The 20,733-nt window shown below is 46.7% G+C and overlaps 2 protein-coding genes across 4 annotated transcripts; one reads left to right on the top strand and one right to left on the bottom strand.

Annotated features, from left to right (window-relative positions):
• Window positions 1-1,512: 1,512 nt before the first annotated feature.
• On the top strand, window positions 1,513-13,191 carry UGDH (UDP-glucose 6-dehydrogenase). 2 transcript variants are annotated; one of them, XM_078600906.1, is made up of 13 exons: window positions 1,574-1,681; window positions 3,122-3,236; window positions 3,893-4,073; window positions 4,913-5,014; window positions 5,334-5,534; window positions 6,810-7,007; window positions 7,444-7,591; window positions 8,659-8,753; window positions 9,682-9,812; window positions 10,005-10,144; window positions 10,320-10,411; window positions 11,186-11,296; window positions 11,842-13,191. In XM_078600906.1, exons 3-13 carry the CDS (start codon window positions 3,903-3,905, stop codon window positions 11,950-11,952), a joined length of 1,500 nt encoding a protein of 499 aa, XP_078457032.1. In that variant the 5' UTR covers window positions 1,574-1,681; window positions 3,122-3,236; window positions 3,893-3,902; the 3' UTR covers window positions 11,953-13,191. The 2 variants fall into 2 exon arrangements, with proteins under 2 accessions (XP_078457031.1, XP_078457032.1); XM_078600905.1 differs by lacking the exon at window positions 3,122-3,236 and having other exon boundaries at window positions 1,513-1,681.
• Window positions 12,148-19,513, bottom strand: LIAS (lipoic acid synthetase). 2 transcript variants are annotated; one of them, XM_078600908.1, is made up of 11 exons: window positions 18,957-19,513; window positions 18,085-18,224; window positions 17,890-17,983; window positions 17,667-17,747; window positions 16,978-17,134; window positions 16,491-16,548; window positions 16,240-16,368; window positions 15,733-15,878; window positions 14,845-14,915; window positions 13,966-14,077; window positions 12,148-13,850 (listed from the first exon to the last, which is right to left on the bottom strand). In XM_078600908.1, the coding sequence occupies exons 1-11, from the start codon at window positions 19,122-19,124 to the stop codon at window positions 13,795-13,797; spliced, it is 1,212 nt and encodes a 403-aa protein (XP_078457034.1). In that variant the 5' UTR covers window positions 19,125-19,513; the 3' UTR covers window positions 12,148-13,794. The 2 variants fall into 2 exon arrangements, with proteins under 2 accessions (XP_078457034.1, XP_078457033.1); XM_078600907.1 differs by having other exon boundaries at window positions 18,085-18,233; window positions 18,957-19,509.
• Between the last annotated feature and the right edge of the window lie 1,220 nt (window positions 19,514-20,733).

Genomic DNA, 20,733 nt, shown 5'->3' with positions numbered 1-20,733 from the left:
AAAAACAATGTAACAGTGATCATAGGAACTGTGATTTAATTTGAACAATAAACGATATCCATAACATGTACGACCAAACTGTGTAGCCATAGCTGGCAGCATGAGTCACTCCATAACAGCATGAGTATCAAAAATTTGCAATGCACCTTTAAAGATCAGCACACTATAATAAAAACAACAAGATCATACTTTGCAGCGGTAATCCAGCGCTATGCATTTGATTTCAGGCCACTCTGCATTGGGGCCGTCCATAAATGACGTCACGCGATTTTGGACGATTTTTGACCCCCCTCTCGTCACACGGCGTCACAAAGAGTCAGACCCCCCTCAAATATGACGTCACAAAGCTCTGCCCCCCCCCCCCCAAAAACATTTCCATTGTGAAAATAAAACATGCTTCAAATCGCTTTAAACTATTGTCATTTTAGTGTGTATTTAATGTGGCGCTGCACTCTGATGTTGCAGGAGAAAACATTTATTAAAAGTATATGTAATTAAGTAGAACGTGTTGTCTATATTTATTTAAAGTTGCGCATTTTGATGTGACGTCACATTTCTCAAACCCCCTCCCCCTCGTCACACATCGTCACAAATGTCTGACCCCCCCCCCTCCTCCTAGGTGCGTGACGTCATTTATGGACGGCCCCATAGCAGTGGCAGCTAGGGGTGTACAGCTCCTCTAGAGCAGTTTTGAGTGAAGATCTCACAGGTAGTGACTCAAGTTGCAGTTTATTCTCTTAGGTTTTTTCGGTAAAGTCACGTAGGTAAAAAGAAATAATGAAAATAAAAGAAATAATAAAAAAAAATTACTTTTCATTATTTATTTTTTTACCGAAAAAATCTAAGAGTATGAATCCTTGCAGTCGCGAAAGCTTCAAATCTAGAATTGCAGTTTATTGGCGATAGCGTTCCAGACCCTGGGGGCATCAACAGCAAAGGCCCTTCCTCCAGTATTTGTACGGCAATAGGGAATGTGAAGCTGGTAAATGAGACCTTAGGTCACATTTGTTCTTCGAAAAAGTGAGGATATCCAGCAGGTAGTCTGCTGATTTTTTTTGGAAGTACATAGTACAGGTAGAGTATCAGCAAGAGTACTTTACCGAAAGAACCAAAGAGTATGGATTCCTGCAGTCACGAAAGCTTCAAATGAAGATTTCATCGGATGGGTGCGCTGGAGAGTAAACCCACAACAACATTGACAACTCGAGTACGACGTTTCGCTGTTGATTACAAACCAGCTTAATGAGCCATAATTGTTAATTGTTTCACAAAAAATGTGAAATGTTTGTTGCGGTTGCACCCGATTCAAGAGCCGAATGGCTCACAGGGCTTTACCTAATAAATGAAACTTAAAAACTGAATAAGTTGTCCTCCTTATTACGGACACAATCACATTGGTCGCGATAGGCCTACGCGTAAAATGACGTTATTTGTGTTGACGTCATTTGTGTTGTCTCCGCGTGTCGTTGCCGTGACGTCATCACTCCGCGACCCGCCGGCCCGCCCCCTCCCCATCAGCTGAGAGCGAAGTCCACGTGGCTGCGTCTCGTCCTGCAGCAGCAGCAGCGGCAGCGACAGAACGAGGGTGGAATTCCACGTCTTGTAGCATCAACAGCAGCAGCAGCAGCGACGGAGCGAGGGTGGAATCTCACGTCTTGTAACAGCAGAAGACAGACAGACAGTACGTTGCAGCGCACCTCAACTCGCCTGACACGCACCTCAATGCTGTTGCTTGTTAAGGCGACAGACATGGGCACGCCACATGACGAGCACGACTTACTAACCGAAGATGTATCGGCATTAGCTACCTGCTTTGAGCAATGGGCAAAGCCCCGAAACGTCGGCTCTTCCGTATTAAACTCATTATTTGGCGATGGTTGCTTTCTGCGTTGGTCATGGTGTACAATTAGCACAAAACGGTCTACAACACTGGCTTTAAATAACATGTAATAGTTTATGTTAAAATAATATATCATACATGTTTTCATTAGAGGCAGTTATTGACGTGTTGAAGTTATCTTGCTCCGTATGTATGGTGAGGCTGTTATTGGACGCCCGTGTTGCGTTTTTGTATGCATGGTTATGCCAACGCACCAGTCACGTTCATTACGAAGTGGTTACCGAGAGCAGGCAAGAGTATCAGATTCATTCAAAGAGTACGGAAGTCGCGACTTGACAATAACAACTAAAAGGAAGAAATGTAATAAAATGTGGGTTGCGTTTGTCTCGCAGGAGAACGCTACAGGCTGACAACAACAACAGCAGCAATGCGATAGGGAGGATAGTGAATGGTGGAGAGCATTGAAATAATTATTGTGTACACTGGAAAGCATCAAACCTCACGACCTGAGTGCATATCTGTCAACCCCTTGTCAGCGCCTACCTTATAACAGACCAACACTAATAGACAAATCACCACTAGTACACTCACCGCTAGTACACTACTGCACTCACCACTAGTACACTCACCACGAGTACACTCACCACTACAAACCTGTCAACCCCTTATCAGCGCCAACTTTATTACAGACCAATTCAGACCTTATTGGTCACCCCGTGCCCTTAGAAAATCTCAACGTTCATCCCACAAAGTCCCATCACGAGAGAGAAACAAACAAATAGATTAAAGCACATTTTTTTGCCCGTATTTAAACGACTGTACGCCTTATGGACCTGAAAACTCAATTTCCCTGTATAAGAATACGGAGTAAACCGTAATGGGTTGACAGCTATGCGAGTGTCAAGCACAATGTACACAGTGTTGTGTCAACCCAAGGCCTCCCACACGCCGTGTCGGTCATGGGGAGGTTGGCCATACTTCACCACGCTGGTCAGTGCGGGTCGGTGAAATGGAGGATTTTTGACGTTCCTCAAATTACGTAAACTTTGACTTTACGTAGCACACGAGTATTTGGCAATACTCTCTGCATGTTTGAAATTGTGCACCCCGATACTCTGGGAGTTACAACCATTTTATTAACACAGGGATGATTCAGGCTGACCGGACAGATTTGCATGGCCAATGTCATTTGTAAAACGTATTTTATGACACGGTGCCGCACATGTGGCCACATTCGTAGCATCACAAAGGAGAGTTCGTGTGCGTTTTTGTGTTCCACAGTTTGAGGCCCTCTCGTCATGGCTATCAACACGTGGACACTGGCCATTTAGCTCCTGGACGTATTGCCATACGCACAAATAGAATAGCAGCTCTGCTTAAGCCGACTTAACATCTGGTTAGAACGAAGGCACACTTGCCTCCTCCCCGGAATATCCAGCAGTGAGCTCACTTTTCTTTTGTACATGACAACCAATAGAGACAGGATTGTGTGTTTGGGTAGGAAAAAAAACGTGGACATCTGTATGTGTGTGTGTATGGATCGTGTGTGTGGGGCGCAATGGCATAGTTCTACGAACCCAGCGGCCCCAGTTTGATTCCCTGCCACAGCCAAACATCCCTGTTAAATATATGAACGGATCCTGGGTCTCCACTCGGTTGATTCAGCCTGGTGCGGTGTGTGCGCATCAGCACTGGGCAGGACAGAGGCTACCAGATGTGGTGCTGGCCACACCACTCGTGCTGACCTTAATAGGTGTTCGCTAACATCATTGGATCCAAAACTCCGTTAGATCGTTTACACTGTGTTTGATTTCTTTTAGAGAACTGTTCTTTTTGCGCCAAGTGTTGGCGTGGGTTTCGTAGAAATAAAAAGTAATTTTGGTTTTTATTCCCGTTAGCCTGCACATTCCTACCCTGCAATGTCCTGTAACTGCCACCATCGCCGTCAATCTAAGAGCCGTTTCGCCCAGTGGGCCTTACCGGCTGAAATAACATCCTTTGAGTCTGATGAATGCCACACGTTGGGGATATGTTTGTCTTGCGGCGCACCAGGCCCGACTCGATGGCGGAGAACGTGGTCGTGCGCAAGATCTGCTGCATCGGCGCGGGCTACGTGGGCGGCCCCACGTGCAGCGTGATCGCACACATGTGCCCCGAGGTGCGCGTCACCGTCGTCGACGTGAACGAGCAGCGCATCCATGCCTGGAACTCGCCCACGCTGCCCATCTTCGAGGTGAGACGCTGCCCCCTCCTAATGCCCTCTCCTGATGCCACTCTCGTCCACCGCCCCGCCCCGCCCCAAGGACAGTATCCATCGGCCTTGTTTGGCTCTACATAACGGGAAAACGACCAATGTCGAGTAAGTGGGTGACAAAACATGGAGCGAAAAGGGTGCAGCCCCACGATTGATTGCTCATGCCGCAGCCTGCGAAAGGATGTCAGCTAGGGGGAGCTTTGGCAAGCCCCTCGAGAGGGCGTTTATCCTACTCTTCTACGCTGGCCAGACGTCTTAGAAGAGACGCAAGTACCCACAGTTTACCCCACCCCTCATTATACTGCTGGGTGGACAGAGGTGGGGGGATTTAAGCAACTTTGCCCACTTTTAACTGTCACGCCAGGAGATTAAACCAGTGATCTCTGCATTGCAAGTCCAGTGTGTTAATTATTACATAGCAGCAGCATCCCTGACACAACAGTAAAACTAAATCTAAATAGTTTACAACTAATAATGCTGAGTAATAGATAGAGGAGTGCATGGAGTTAAAAACAAATGTACATTGCAGATGTCATATTTGCCTTCAAGCAAAGTAAGTGAGCTTTGTCAGGACACTTCGCTGGAAGCGATGATAACTGAAAAATGACACTGGTAGATGGAATGGCAGCCAAAGGAAATAATGTGGCTGCATGGATGACTACATAGAGATAGACCCATGAGAACAGTGCAGGAGTGGGGGATGTATTGTGGCTTGACAGGGCCGTGAGGGTTCGCGATGACATGGGGAGGTCAGCAGTGGATAGACAATCGCCGATGATGACTCATTGTTTTCGCTCTGGGCTTGTCCTCGCTTGAAGCCGGGGCTGCAGGAGGTGGTGGAGTCGTGCCGTGGCAAGAATCTCTTCTTCTCCACGGACATCGATGTGGCCATCAAAGAAGCTGACCTCATCTTCATCTCGGTGGGTTTGTTGGTGTGAGAAATCATAGTCCGATGGATTATCCAGTACGCATAGGAGCTACCTGGGAAAAGAAAATCCTAATTGGAGATTGGTCATATCTGCCTTACTAGGCTAATAAAAGTAAAATCCCGAGTGAAATTTCATAATAATTATATTAATCACATCCCATTGTCAATCCAGAGCGAGATGAAGGCCTTCCCATACAGTGCTGGTCATAGGGGGGCTGTTTGAACATAATTGGCCATGCTGGTTCGTGCCGGTTGGGGAAGGGAAGTATTTCTAAATCGTTAATCTAAAAGCATTTTGCATTGTGCCACAGGTGAACACTCCCACCAAGACTTTCGGCATTGGCAAGGGCCGGGCGGCCGACCTCAAGTACATCGAGGCGTGCGCTCGCCGCATCGTGGGCCTCTCCACCGGCTACAAGATTGTGGTGGAGAAGAGCACTGTGCCCGTGCGCGCTGCCGAGAGCATCAAGCGTATCTTTGACGCCAACACAAAGCCCGACCTGCACCTGCAGGTGCTTTAACGGGGTTGCTCGTGGTGGCAGTGGAGGTCCAAGCAGTGGCTCTCACTGCTCTCCCGTTCCAATGACGTACAATTACATCATCGGAATGGAATCGGAAGTAAAAAGGCCATGCGGGGGGGGGGGGGCGCGGAAACAGTTTGGCACTCGTTATCGGAGAGTGCGATCGTGTCACTACAGTTCTCTGCGGTGAGTACGATGTCTTTAAAAAAATCGGCGCTGTGTCTCTGAATAAAATTAACATTGAACCGCTTGCACATCTCGAGATTCGGAGGTTAACAGGACCCACCCAACAGCTTGCACACATCTCGGAACGGGAAAGGGTTAAACAAATCAATTCGTGCCATTTTTATATTGTTAGCCTATCACGAAGGCACTATGTTGTTTCACAGACACCGCGCAGTCTGCAGTAGTTTGACACAAATTTGTGGGAAATGTTTCATATTTGGGAAGTTAAGACACTCTACCGCTCGGCCATGTTACCGGCACAGTAAATCAGAATATTTATACTAGAGGAATCCGATGAGTTATGAAGCTCTTTTTCACAGATGCCCAGTAGAGGTGAGTCAGAACATTACATGAATGAAGGGAAGAAGAAAACGTCTTGGTCTTTACTGTGTTTTGGCAACTTACCATAGACGTGTAATGATCATTCCCCCCCGGAAATTCTGTAGGTTTTCGAATTTCAAGTAATTAATTTAAATTTTTTATAAATGTTTGTCTTTGTATCGTCTTTATTGTATTTTCTTAGCTTGTAGCATTCCTCAGTTAAAATTAATCATTGCTTTTTGAGTTCGGCTGAAAAAAATATGAATCACGTTGTCTTGTTTGCATCTTTAGGGTAGGGTATATTTACGTATGATTTGCAGAACTTGTAAATAATTGATTCTTTGACACAACATGTAATGCATGTATCAATAAATCCATTGTTACGTGACTAACAGTTAATGTAAGTGATAGGGACTCAGATTAATGACCAGGAGCTCTAGCTGGTTTCGTAAACCAAACTAACCAAACTGGCTTCCTTAACCAAACTCATCAAACTAACCTTGAATATGGCTTGTTTAGGAATTTAATCTTAAATTTTATATTTTAATCTCTTCCTAGTTCAGCGCTCAATATAAGCCCAGCACAAGTCAAATTTATCCCTCGAAGGAGAACCCTCTGTCCCGGGGAGGGACAAAGGGACTAACTCAACGCTGTACACACGTGTGTCCGTTAATGGACCACGCACACTTGCTGCGATTTGTTTCGTCGTGCCCATCGTAGGTGCTGTCCAACCCCGAGTTCCTGGCGGAGGGCACGGCAATCCGGGACCTCAAGAACCCGGACCGCGTTCTGATTGGCGGTGACGAGACGAGCGAGGGCCAGCGCGCCGTATCGGCGCTGAGTGCCGTCTACCTGCACTGGGTGCCCAGCAACAAGATCATCGCCACCAACACCTGGTCCTCAGAGCTCTCCAAACTTGTGCGCCTTTACTTTTTATTTGGTTTATTTTTCTGTTTTTTGCTTCTCACTTTGTATTGCATGTTACGTTATTGTTTTGTTGATTTGGTTGTTTTTTTATAGTCATCGAATTTCCATTTTTCTCTTTATCGTCCGTCATCATGCGATGGCATCACAAGTCATATGTTTGTCTCGGTTGTCAACATCGTCATCTGTGAATTTATTCACCGAAACCCTTCGACTAGTTCTCATTTTTTCAGATATATTTCCAACATTTTCCAACTACAATGTATATACAGTCATTACACAGTACTCGGATCCATATGTAATCTTTATATGGTATATGACGATGGCTTGGTAAAAATCTACAATGAATGTACACGTTTATCAAAAAGTTTAAACGCTTTCACAGTGAATAACGCGATTTTTAAAATGTTAAGGCCTTGCGTGCACACAGGCAGCCAACGCGTTCCTGGCTCAGCGTATCAGCAGCATCAACTCGATCAGCGCCGTGTGCGAAGCAACGGGCGCTGACGTAGAGCAAGTGGCGCACGCCATTGGCACCGACCGGCGCATCGGCTCTTGCTTCCTCAAGGCCAGCGTTGGTACGAGAATGTGGCCACACACGGCTCCATAGACAGGGTGACACCCCTCCCGTCGCCTGACTGTCCTCTCCACTCCTGTTGTAAACAAAAATTAAATTTACTTGACTTGACAACTCCTCCATGCACTCTACCTCGATACCCTCTCATCTCACTCCACTACCCTCCATGCATTCCACTACCCTTCCCTTTCAACTCTATCCTCAATTGACTCCTACCCCTACCGTCTCATCTCACTGTACTCTCCACACACTCTTTGCTCCAGCAGCCGAGTCTATCTATTGAAGCTCCCATTCAATCTTAACTGTGAGAAGTTGCTCATTTTCCCTTGCTTTCCTCATGGTCTGGAGCTCACTTCACCCATACATCTGTGCTCTTGAGGCGTACGTGAATTTGCACTCCCTATTAAGTGACCAGACCATACAGCCACGCACACCCGCAAGACCAATGCACACCCTCAGGCTGGTGTAGATGAGGGAGTCTACACACACCCACGTACGTCCGTGTTGTCCTAGTGATCCCAGGATTCTTGTCTTCACTGGCACATTTCACTGGCACATTTCACTGGCACATCTATTCCTCCAGTATAAATAAATATTCTGATTCGGTCATTTGTGAGCACTGCCATACCCTTGTCCTCATTCTGCTTTGCCCAGTTTATGTACTTGTACCGTTTATATACGTGTACATAAACAGTGTAGTTTATGTACACGTACAGTCCTTTTGTCAATCCACTGCTGGATGAGGGGTGCCCACACGGTGTGGGTTATTTGACCATACTTCACCGCGTTGGTCAGTGTGGGTTGGTGATGTAGGGGAGCATGGAAGTACAATGGATGTTGCCGCTCTGCCCTCTGCTGCCCACCACTTAGCCCCGCAAGCCCAATGACAACCTGTTTTGTGGATGGTGATTACCCATCCAAGCACGATCCAGGCTCAATCCTGCTTAGCTTTAGAGATCTAATGACATTGGGGTGCATTCCAGGTGATTTGGTCCTAGGCCCAGTGGCAGCGTAGTGCACTGCAATTTAGCATGTTTCGTGTCTTGTGGCTGTCGCTGCTGTATGCAGGTTTTGGAGGCAGCTGTTTCCAGAAGGACGTGCTCAATCTGGTCTACCTGTGTGAAGCACTCAACCTCCCAGAGGTGGCACGTTACTGGCAGCAGGTGAGTGCGTCACTCTACTCCTCACTGGAAAAAAAGCTCAATGTGCACATGAGCCTAGTGCCACTACGTCCATAGCCTTACAATTTTGAAACGGTCGTTGACTCACTTTTGTCCAGTTACACCTCGCGTGCTAGAATTTTTAGTGAACTCTATTCTTGCTTCATTCACCGGTATTGAGCAATAGGCTATCAGGTGTTCCCTTATCCGTGTCCTTCACCCTAACCAGGTGGTAGTGTGGTTAAATTGTTATTGACGTATTAGCACGATCTCCTGTTAGGTACAATGTCAAATTGCATTGCCTGTTTTAAACATTGGGTGGAGCAGTGGTGGAGTGGTGAGCGCACTGCGTCAAGGACCCGGCGGTCTGAGATTGATTCGCAGCCACTATCATCAGCGAGGAGTGATATCTGAACTGATCTTGGGACTTCACTGTGTTGACCCACTTGCACTGTTGAGCTTTTTGACATATAACCTAATAACCCCCATGGCCGACAAGCCGGGGAGGACTTATTATTGAAGGGTGAAGGTGGTAAAGGCAAAGCAGCCCAGCTGGTAGAAGGGCCTCCATTCAAGAAAGATTGAGAGCACGCAACCTACTAATCGAATAACTGAGGTGTACCCATTTGTACTGCTGGGTGGAGAAAGGCAGGGGAATTGAAGCAACTCACCCATTGTTTCAACTGATCCATTGTTTAACAACTTCTGGATTGCAAGTCCAGTGTGCTAACTATTGCGCCATGGCAGCAGTCTGTATTTTTTATCAGAATATTTTGAGTTTAAACATGGGCATGTTTACACATTTGGAGTGAAAAGGACATGTGAACATAGTTGGTTTGCTCCGATGTGCTTTGTGCCTGCTCGTATCCCCCTCCCTGCGTGCACTCGTTCTGCCGTACTGCCTCAACCCGCCGGTTCTGTGGCGGCTCAGGTCATCGAGATCAACGAGTATCAGCGACGGCGCTTCGCCACCAGGATCATCGGCTGCCTCTTCAACACGGTGACAGACAAGAAGATCGCTCTGCTCGGGTTCGCGTTCAAGAAGGACACGGGGGATACAAGGTGGGAACCGTGAAAAAAAATCTACTTTGAATTAACGTTTTACAGAGGCCTTAATTTCGATTAACTTGGCTTTGTGTTTACATTCTCATTGATTTGGATACACGATGCACGTGTGGCTTTCGTGGGTGCAAATGTCCCACTCTTATCGGGGCATCGTGCCCATCAAGCGCTGTGCCATGTCCTCTGCCACAGGGAGTCCTCGAGCATCTACATCAGCAAGTACCTGATGGACGAGGGCGCACGCCTGCAGATCTACGACCCCAAAGTGAAGAAGGAGCAGATCGTGCAGGACCTCTCACAGCCGGCCATCTCCGGCGATGAGCCTGAGAGAGGTGAGCCAAGGAATCGCTGCGCGCGCACCGTCCGACAGCAGGCTAGCGAACACGGAAATAAGTGGAGGTCGTTTCATGATGCTGGGAGCTTGCTGACGGAGCATGCTGACTTCTTCTCGATGTGTCACGTGTGGGGATTGAAGCCGCCCTTTGATTTCCCTTCCTCTGCCGTCAGTTTCGCAGCTGGTGACGATCGTGAGCGACCCGTACGAGGCGTGCGAGGGAGCTCACGCCATCGTCATCTGCACTGAGTGGGACCTATTCAAGGTGAGCTTCGTCTTGGGGCTCAGGCTCGCCGTTTACTCGGCGCCAGGCCCCGACTGCCGAGTGTCGCGCGCGTGTATACAGTGGGGCCGACGTGACTGCTACTTTTACCGGCAGTATTGAAAGTGCTTGTGCTTGACATTGTCATGATCATCAGCAGCCAAGTAAGAAAAAAACCTGTCTTGACAAACATGGCACAGCTCAAATGAGATGAAGTAACTACATGTCAGGCAAGGAGATATTTGCCACGGTTATTCACGGGGATATTAGTAGTGCTGTATAATATATATTAAATGTGACTTTCTAGAACATTGTATAGCGCAGTTACTCTAGTGTGAGAGTGAAAAAGTTACCATCATCAGGAGCAGCCATTGTCTATCCACTGCTGGATAAATCCATCCAACTCCGTCTGGATGGATATACAGTAAAACAGTTACTTTATATTGGTAATGATACAGACCTATACATGGATAAAAGTGTAGATATTTAATGACTGCTGCCAGTTATTTTCCTACACCTCTGATTAGCATGGTTGGCTATGTACGGCGCGAAGGAAGTTCAACATTTTTCTACTTACAAAGTGTATCACGCTAAATGTCCCTGTAATGTGGCTACTGTTAAGGCCAGCAGCTGACTCAACGCCTGTCGTTACCTCATGTCAGCATTAGCGACTCGAGGTTGCATTCGCTTCACTGCAACATCCATCCTGGCAGTTGCACCTGACTGAACGGCATCCCCTTTTCTGTCGCTACTGCCCTCGTCGACGCGCGCTGTCAGGAGCTGGACTACGAACGAATCTACGGGGGCATGCTGAAGCCGGCGTTCCTGTTTGATGGCCGCCGTATCTTGGACACGCTGCACAACAAGCTGCAGCACATCGGCTTCCAGGTGCTACCACGATTCAAATTGTTTAAAATAATTTCCGGTTAAACACTTGAAATGTGTTATATTCCTCCGAGCCATGTTGCGTCGATCGTTCGTTGGACAGCTTTACCCAAATAAGGTAAAGAAATCTCTGGACCTAAATGCAGCGGATGGTTGGAATTTCAGTGAAAGCAACTTTTAAGTTTTGGAATATATGGTAAGAAAGCGTTGTAAATGTAATCAGGAAAAATAGATTGATAGGCGGCAGGTCACGTTAAGGGGAAGGCAGGTCACCGAGATGGGCAGTGGAGTCTCACCCAGAGGTCAGCGACCAAGGCAAAGAACTAAAGCCAGATGTTGGTGACGAAACTGAGCGCAGACCGTAGGGGTCTTTGTGCCAACTGTGTCGCAGTTTCATGATCCGCCCGCCAGCATAAATTAAACTACACTGAGTTGTGGAGACATCATTGGCACTTGGCCTTGATGACCGAGAATAAATGTTGGAAACGCGGCCTCTCTATATTCGCTCCGTATGATGCATGACACTTTCCACGTGTCGGAGCGAGCAGATCGAGACGATCGGGAAACGCGTGGTGAAGAACGGGATCCCGTTCACGCCAAGCGCCGCCGACGTGAACACGGAGCTGCAATCGCCTCCAGCGAAACGCGCCAAGGTCTGAGGGGGAGGAGGTTTGAGCCCGGGCTCCGAGTCACATGACACACGGGCAGCACAGCTCCAACCGCACGAGCGAAGGGAAGAGAGAAAATGTGCCGTGGTGCCCGAGCCGTTGCCCGAATCCTACCACGCGCTTGGCAAAACGACAAAATCGTTGCATGTTTAATCATTCAAGAGACGAGTCCAACAACTGATAATGTATTGTATTGATCATACGAATTTTTTATTACCAATGTGAAATCCGCTCAAGAGGCACCTCGCTGTGGTTTAAACAGGACATGTACCTACATAAAGCCTTGCGGATGCTCAACTGGATTCTTGACAGTCCATGCACCACTGCACATTTCAGTTGATTTAAATGTTGGATGTGTTTGGATTTGGCAGAGGCTTGGGTACAAATGTTTGTAGTTTTTAGAGTGGGGTAGTGTCCTGCCTTCACGACGTATTTGCACCAATCACAAGGCAGTTATTACTGCTGGCTGTACCTTGTTGCATCAGATTTTTTGTCTTATGAGTGGTAGAATTTTGGTCGGTGGTCCAATGAGGCATTTCCTCCTTTCAAAATGCTAGGGTTTGCAAGCACTCTATTCCAGTGTAATCTAAAGCCCTTTGTCCTGGCTGTGATAAGTTGAAAGGCCATACCTATTGTGTGGCTAATCAAATGTCTTGGCCATACATGTTATTATACACACAGCTGAAATTCTAAGCTCACAGGCTGCGTCACCATAACACTTGAAGTTGAGTATTCCCAGGGTTGCCATGTGTATCGTGTGTACTGAAGGTTTACTTGAATTATTTTACGTATTTTGTACTTTTTAGTTCAGAGAGAAGTAGAGTTATTCTCTACATATGGGCACAGTTCAACCTTGACATTAATCAGTGGTTTCATAGTTCATGGGTTCAGAGTTTAGCTGCAGAGGAACAAATAACTCCAAACATTCATACAATTGTGTGTTGTCTTTTCAACCTGAACAGTAATGAGCTCCGATTTTTTAAAAATGTTACTGAATGATTTTAATTTAATTAGTGGGAGCATTCATATACTGCAATAATTTTTCGATTTGTTTAAATTCATATTTTTGTATGTTTAGCACAGTTGGTACTTTAACACTATAATGGTATATTACATTGTCAAATGTTAATTCCTACACGTTTATTATCTTTATAATCATGGACCATTCCAAGCATTTAATCAGGAATATGCTGTAGTTGTTTTTGTAACAATAAAAAGCAATATTGTTTACGTTTTCGTTTATTTTGATCATAGACCAAGAGTCACGTTAATTCATTCAACAAATACTAGTGCATTCAATCAAACATTCATTGACTTGCTGACAATTATATCATTGGCCTTAAGCAAAAAACTATTTAAAGCTATTACAATTCAGTTGCTTGACACAGCAGTCAAAATGGTACATTTATACAAATTAACCCGCAGTGCTTCAACTAATTCTGTTAGCTTTTGAACAGTTTCCCATGCTTAGAAGTGATGTAATGTATAATGTGTAGAGTTTTAGGCTCCAGTGCAATGTTTGGAGTTTATAAGCAAAAAGATTAAACTGACTTATTTCCACCCCTACCACCTTTACAAAGCAAACAATGTATATCCTGCAACTCATAACCCTGAAATAATAAAGGGTGATGAAACATGCAAGTAGCTTTATAATGAAAACAATAACGCAATGATTATTCCGAGGATAAATTGCACCAATGACTTACATTGTTGTCCTTGGCTACCCTCAAGAGCAGCTATACAATGGTGTTGTGTTGTAGGCACTGCTGTAAAGACAGCAAATTTTCATTTCCATCGGCAGCCTTCACATTTAAGCGCCTTCACCGCCCTGCATTAAGCACGTTCGTCCACTTTCCTCTGCTGCAGAAGGTTCTTCAGAAAAAACTCACCTGTACATGAAACGCATTGGCACAAGGCGATGTCAGTGAAACGCATTGGCACAAGGCAATCGAGACGCACTGCTCTGAAACGCAATCATATTTTCCGATCCCGTGGGGCACCCACCAGCCTTGTAGGAGGACCGCACGAGTGGTCCACTGGCCGTGTAAATGAAGCCCAGCTCCTTCCCCACATGCTCCCACTGCTGGAACTTCTCCGGGGTCACATACTCCTCCACCTGGCATCCGCACACAAACGGCCTGCACTGCAGAGGCGCTAAAAATATGGTTGCTCTGCTGCCGATTACTTCCCTTTGAGGCCCAATGGGGGGTAATGCATGTGTTAAAGGGCTCATTACCTATAGGGATGGATTTTGTGGTTTGTGCTCTATACTGGTCTCTGATTGAAATATAATAAAATATTTTTTTAAACTATGGGGATGGATAGAGTTGGGGTTTGGAATAGGATTCATATTTCGCTGCAGGATTCTTTTACACTACAGTGCATGGGCTGCACTCTGCCCAAACAATGGCATTGTCTGTGATAACCAAAAGGAAGGCAAGTGGAAAGGGCGATGTGGCCATTTCAGGTGCACCCCATTCAAGGTGAGCTATGCTCCCTTGCTTAGTTCAGTTTGTGCTACATCTTTTCAGTTAGGGATCCCAATTACTGTATTCATGTTTTTTTAAAAGACGAATAACCTTTTATTCAAGAAACCTTTGAATTATCCTCAAGACTCTTCTCAGATGGAACTTACGCTGAATGTTTGGTCAATGACTTACTCAGTATTTTTGTATAGCATAGAGTAGTGGCACAGCTTTTGTCATGTGATCTAGAGCGATTGTCTACTAGTTAATTGACATGCATGCGATATGTATTCTCTGATTGTTATTTGAAGTGACACGTGATGGTCTGCATGTGAATAATGGTGGAAGTAGCAAAAAGCTGGTCTGCTCGATAGAGGCACATGCATGACTTGTTGATAAGCTCTCCCGAGAGCCATACCTTTAGGTGTCGTTTTGTAGGCTGCATGTACTGCCCAAGCGTCAGGCAGTCAACTCCAGCATCTCGGATTTCTGCCACAACAACATATGGCACATGTAATGCCAAGAGGTAATGCGTCACTGTCATAAAGTAAATTTTCTCCACTCGCAATAATAGAAATATTGTTCAACTATGCTGCATGGTCAGGTGCTGATCCTTGCTGTGCCATGTTCTGCTTTGCTCTATTAAAGGAAGACGCAACCCATAAGCAGCCCTTATAGTTACGTACTCTGGCTGTGTGACACGGGATATTCGATAAAAGGCAAGATTTAATGGTGAGAAAATAAAAGATGTTAATAAATTACGGTTGTGTACTCTCCCATGGTACTGTAGCAAAAGCGATGCATTCACTAATTAAAACATATCCGTGCAAAGTCAGTGACATCACGGATTCTAAAACTACGCACTTGTGATTTTAACGGATTTTTTTTCTCACCAACAAAGTTTAAAACCTGCATTGTCCAGTCCAGGGCACAGCATTTCTATATACAGTAAAACCTTGGATTGCGAGTAACTTGGTCTGCGAGTGTTTTGCAAAACGAGCACATTTTTTAAATAAATATTAATTTGATAAACGAGCGAGGTCTTGCAATACGAGTAGTACGTGTATACGCTTTGTCTGCCGGGCGTCCCGTGATCAAAACTGATATACGAGTGCTTTGATATACGAGTGCTTTGGATTACAAACACGTTTCCGGAACGAATTATGCTCGCAATCCAAGGTTTTACTGTATATATAAGCTACTTGTTTTTTGGTTGCATTTTCCCTCCAGCCCCGACATGCCCCACATGTGTCACATTTGTTTCACGTAAGTACTCCCTGTCTGTCTGGTCGGGCTGCTCACTCACCTTTCATGGTAGAAATCACCTGCTCGTCCGTCTCTCCGAGGCCCAGCATGATGGAGGTTTTGGTGAGCAGGCTCGGTTGCACTGCCTTAGCATGCCTCAGGACGCTCAGTGATTGGTCGATATTGGCGCGGGGGTCTCGTGCCTTCCTGTAAATGGTAAACATTACACAAGCATAGAGCTCCAAAATTAAACTCCAGCAATGAGCTCACTTGTAAGTACAGGGTTATGTCAGACGTACTAAATAGTACAGAGGGGGTGCTTTAAATCTCCAAAGCAACTGATACAAATGCAAGTCTTTATCATCCTCTCCAAAAACACAGATAAATGTAATTTATTTTACAGGAAAGCCTCACCGAGTCTCAGGACCCTTTTCAGGAGGGTTCTGCAGTGGGACAATTGACCAATTACATAAGGAATGTTTTGCATATTGGAGGAAAACAAAGTACCCAGAGACACGTGTATGCGGGGATAACACACGTGCTCCCAAAACATGAGTGGTTCACTCACCTCTGCAGCTCCCGCACGGTCTCCACGTTGTGCGCGTAAACATCCAGGCCCGACGATGCCACCGTCGCCACAGCCGCGAGGTCACCCCGGAAGTCGGGCGTGAGACACTCCACCAGGAGCTCTGGCTTCCTGAGCATGAGCCGACGTGGAATGAAGAAAAACACATTTCTTAAGTTTATTTTAATTCAAAAAAATGCGTTCTTGGGACTAAAAAGGAAGTGAATGGGATTTGTATCAAAAGGGAAGCGTACTTTTCTTTGAGATGCTGAATGGTCTCAGCGATGTGCGCAGCACCACCGTCAGATATGTCTTGGGAAAGAAAATATTTTATTAGCGGTAGGCGTTTGCACTGTGTACATGTTCGCGACTTATGCAAGCCAAGGGTGTGTACTTACGTACGTGTGTTTCAGTATATAAAGTACAGCAACATTACAAAAATTCGCGCCGGCATCTGCATTACTTAATCGTTTACACATTGTTGTTAAATTGCAAACAAAAATTAAGTAATCCCGCTTCCTATTTCCTTTAGCAGACCACAATATGAATCCTAATTAATCTCTGATGTGCAATTCATAAAATCAATGCAATCGAATCGTATGAGGGTATCGCCGAGTCACTACAACCCAATGCAGACAAAACATTCGAACTTACATCCATTTGCTATTTCCTACGGAGCACTACGGGCTTCACACGCCGATGCATCCACAGCCAGAGACCACATTCAACAACCGCGCTCACCGTCGCGGTCGACCGAAGTGAGCACCACGTAGTCGAGACCCCAAGCGGCGATGGCGTGCGCCGTCTTGTGCGGCTCGGCCGGGTCAAGCGGAGGAGGCGCGCGTGCCGTCTTCACCGAGCAGAAGCGGCAGCCCCGTGTGCACGTGTCTCCCATGAGCTGCAACGCACCGCCAGTGCCACCATTGTCAAGAGCTGTGCACTCGCTCGCGACACCCACATAAACCTCACGCCGGCACGACCTCCCCGTGCTGTTTTACATTATTATTACTGGTAGGAACCTCCTGGTTACACCAGCCCACAGGGGATTATTGTGTCCGTCGTGCAGGGAGGGGCTGGGTGGGGAGGGTGGGGAGGGGCTGGGTGGGGAGGGGCTGGTCACCCCGTGGTGCCCTTATAAAACTCAACGTTTAACCTACTCACGCCGGTTTGTGCCCGCCCTCAGAGTCGGGCATATTTGCGGTATGCACCACGCCACCGTTGACCCTGGCCATTGACCGAGCAACCCAATGTTCCAACCAGCTCCCTCCGCAGGAATGTGTTACCACCACTCCCGCTGTGATGTTGCTATAATCAACAGAGAAAGATGAAGGTGACAAGAGATGGTGGGAGAAGTAGAAGTGGGAGATGAGGATGTCGATAATGATGACTTATACATTCAGTAAATGCTAACATAAAAATCACAAAAGTACCATGATGGTAGCGGTGGCTGTCGCATACTCGCCTCCTCCCCAGCATTCACCAATATTGGGGCATCGAGCCTCTTCACACACCTAAGAGCAATGGGGGAGGCAGAGAATGTACACGGACATGAACATCACTTAAATGCAGATGCCCGATCTGGGGGATTATTTTGTCACCCCAAATGATGTATTATAATCTAGAGCGGTAAGCTGTAACAAAAAGTGCATTTACCGTGTGCAGATTCAGCTCCCGGAGTGTGTTCTTCAATCGGTTGTAGTTTTTTCCGACTGGAATTTTCGTTTTGAGCCATGGAGGCAGCCTTAGCCTTTAAAGATAGAATCAGTTTAAAAGAGGGTTAAATGCAAGTAATGTATTATTTTGTAATAAAATGTGGATGCCGTCTTCTGTGTGCACAAGTAGTCTTACCTTTCTCCTTTTCCACGTATCAGATTCCCTTTATATTCATCCCATTTGCTCCGATCTGCCAACTCTCCTGACAAGAACTCTTTCAGATCGGGCCCGTCCTCCAGCAACGGCTTTAGTTTTCTGGCATCAACTTTCTCCTTCTGCCCAGCCTTGCAGACATGGATATAAGGAATACAAAAACACTTGCACTTAAGTAATGTACACAGGACACTATTGAGATCAATGGCAACTAAAAAAAGGGACTGAATTAGTTCCCAAGTGCACCTTTAGATATCCTGGGAGAGCCATGGGAGGGAGCATTAAGGTTAGGTATCTTCTGGATATCTATGGGGACTCAAGTGATACAATACAGTACTTTTATGAGCAACAGGGGACGTGTTTAGGGCCTCAAGACGGCTGAGAACCTCCTGGAGACCCGTGGGTCCCCTCAATTACCTCCTGAACACCCACAGCAGCATCTATATAAATCCTGAAGATTAATGTTGACCTCGAAGTAGACTTCAAGGGACTGTCGTTACTTTCCAGGACCTCAAGGATAAGCACCAATAATAAACTCGATGGAGGAACCGGACAAGACATCTTACCTATATAACAGACATGACCTCTATGTAACCGCCACAGACACACAAGATACTGTATCTACCAAGTCAGGACCTCAATGAAGGCAGGCACCAGCCGAGGATATCAGTGTACAGCACCAGACCACGGGGGTCAGGCACCAACACCCGCCTGGACCCCAACGTCAACACCAGAGGAGGGACAACCCACGGACAACCCACGGACCCGGGTGGGTGGAGGTGGGCAGTCATGGCCAGGCTGAATCCCAGGCAGAGAGAGAGAGACAGAGAGGGGGGAGGGGGGTCCCGTCTCACCGCCGGCTCTCGGCCGCCCTCCGTCAAGGTCGACGCGGAGTTCGCGCTGCTGCTGCGCCACGCAGGGCCCAGCAGCGGCAGCGGCGGCCTCCTCCTCGGAGTCGCGGCCACGAGAAGCAGCAGCAGCTCGCGGCCCAGCGCCAAGGGGGCCCGCGACGAGGTCGGCATCGTCGCACGGGACGAGGTGGTTGGTGGTGGTGGGTGGTTGGGGTGGTGGTGGGTGGTTGGGGTGGTGGTTGGTGGTTGTGGTGTTGGTGGTGGTTGTGGTGTTTGGTGTTGTTGGTGGTGGTGTTTGGTGTTGTTGGTGGTGGTTGTTGGTGGTGGTGGGTGGTGTTTGGTGTTGGTTGTGGTGGGTGGTGTTTGGTGTTGGTTGTGGTGGTGGTTGGTGGTGGGTGGTGGTGGGTGGTGGTTGGTTGTGGTGTTAGTGTTGTTGGTGGTTGTGGTGTGGGTGGTGGTTGGTGGTTGTGGGGTTGATGTTGTTTGGTGGTTGTTGTTGGTGGTGGTGTCAGAGGAGGTGGCCGCACCGCGCGCTCACAGAAGTGAGCCGCCGCCGACGAAGAAGACGACTAACACGTGACCACCGCCATCCATCAACTCCGCCGTCGATTGCTCGCGACGAGCGCCGCCGCGCGATCGGCTCTCGACTCGCCCGGTCTTGCTGGGGCACGATGACGATGGTGACGATGACGATGGTGGTGGTGCCGATGGTGCCGATGATGGTGGTGATGATGCCGCCCCCGGTGGGGGAGCGGTGGTGTTGTAGTCGCGGTGAGCGCTACGAACCCCCCCCCACCCCCCAATTCAATTCCCACTCACGGCCACCAAATCGCCGGTGACGATTTAAAAAAAAGTTTTTTGGTTTGTCCATGTTTGTTTGTTGTAGCACGGAGTTAGACTGATGGCCTTAATCTAAGTTGTCTTGTGATTGTTATTGTTTGACTTGCATCCCACTGGGATTTGTGCACACAGCGTTGGTGCTTTTTCTGCAATATTTTGCTGTCTTTTCTTGGATTTTTTGTTTGCACTTAGTCACATAGTCACTTTAAGATGTTTTCTGTTCATGTTTTTGTTTTTTGTTTGTTGCGGTTGCATCCGATTCAAGAGCCGAATGGCTCACATGGCTATACATACCTAATCAATGAACTTGAACTGCGTTATAGCAAATACATTCTCCATACATAACAAGAGGGGGTTGTGGTGTTGTTGGTGTTGTTGTTTGGACGGGTTTAGATCGTGTCAAATATAAATGTGTCGTTAAAACCACCTCCACGCGACACGGCCAGATTAGTAGAGGTTTGTCGCGTAAGCAAAACGTGCGGATAGAGTATTATACTTCGTAGCTGCCAAACTCATAAGGGCTACCGTGTAATTGTGTACAGATAAATTGCGTTTTCAGGTCCATACGGCGTACAGACGTTTCAATAACACGGCAACGTGTTTTTGTTTTTATTACACGCTTTTTTATTTAACTCACTTTGTTGTTATATTCTTGGTTCTCTCGGTAAAGTCGCGTAGAAGGGAAATAAGAAAATAATACAAAATATTAAACAATAAAATTCTCACGACGTTTCGACTGCAACACAAGCAATCATCGCTCTGTTGTATCCTCAAATTTTGTAACTAAATTTTAACCCACTTCCCAATGTGGTATCCACTGCAAACTTGGTATACTTATGTCATACTGATGACAAGACTATATTGTATCATTAAAAATAAAAACATGTTTTAAACAATCATTTGTATATGTTATGTTTCGGTTTGGCTCTAATTTTCCACG

Source organism: Lampetra planeri, chromosome 15 (assembly GCF_965212315.1).
Source record: "Lampetra planeri chromosome 15, kcLamPlan1.2.h2, whole genome shotgun sequence".
Classification (NCBI taxonomy): domain Eukaryota; kingdom Metazoa; phylum Chordata; class Hyperoartia; order Petromyzontiformes; family Petromyzontidae; genus Lampetra; species Lampetra planeri.
The sequence above is the reverse complement of the archived record's forward strand: the minus strand, read 5'-3'. Positions and strand labels throughout refer to the sequence as shown.

What these genes read in the sequence shown, in the direction of transcription:
- LIAS (XM_078600907.1), bottom strand. Translation starts at nt 19,124, where the DNA reads ATGCCGACCTCGTCGCGGGCCCCCTTGGCGCTGGGCCGCGAGCTGCTG. An exon ending in CAGCCACCGCTACCATCATG is followed by an intron (nt 17,135 to 17,666) that starts GTACTTTTGTGA and finishes GGTGCGTTGCAG; the next exon opens with CTCATGGGAGACACGTGCAC. An exon ending in ATTCAGCATCTCAAAGAAAA is followed by an intron (nt 16,369 to 16,490) that starts GTACGCTTCCCT and finishes GCTCATGCTCAG; the next exon opens with GAAGCCAGAGCTCCTGGTGG.
- UGDH (XM_078600905.1), top strand. Translation starts at nt 3,903, where the DNA reads ATGGCGGAGAACGTGGTCGTGCGCAAGATCTGCTGCATCGGCGCGGGC. An exon ending in CTTCCTCAAGGCCAGCGTTG is followed by an intron (nt 7,592 to 8,658) that starts GTACGAGAATGT and finishes TGCTGTATGCAG; the next exon opens with GTTTTGGAGGCAGCTGTTTC. An exon ending in CTGAGTGGGACCTATTCAAG is followed by an intron (nt 10,412 to 11,185) that starts GTGAGCTTCGTC and finishes GCGCGCTGTCAG; the next exon opens with GAGCTGGACTACGAACGAAT.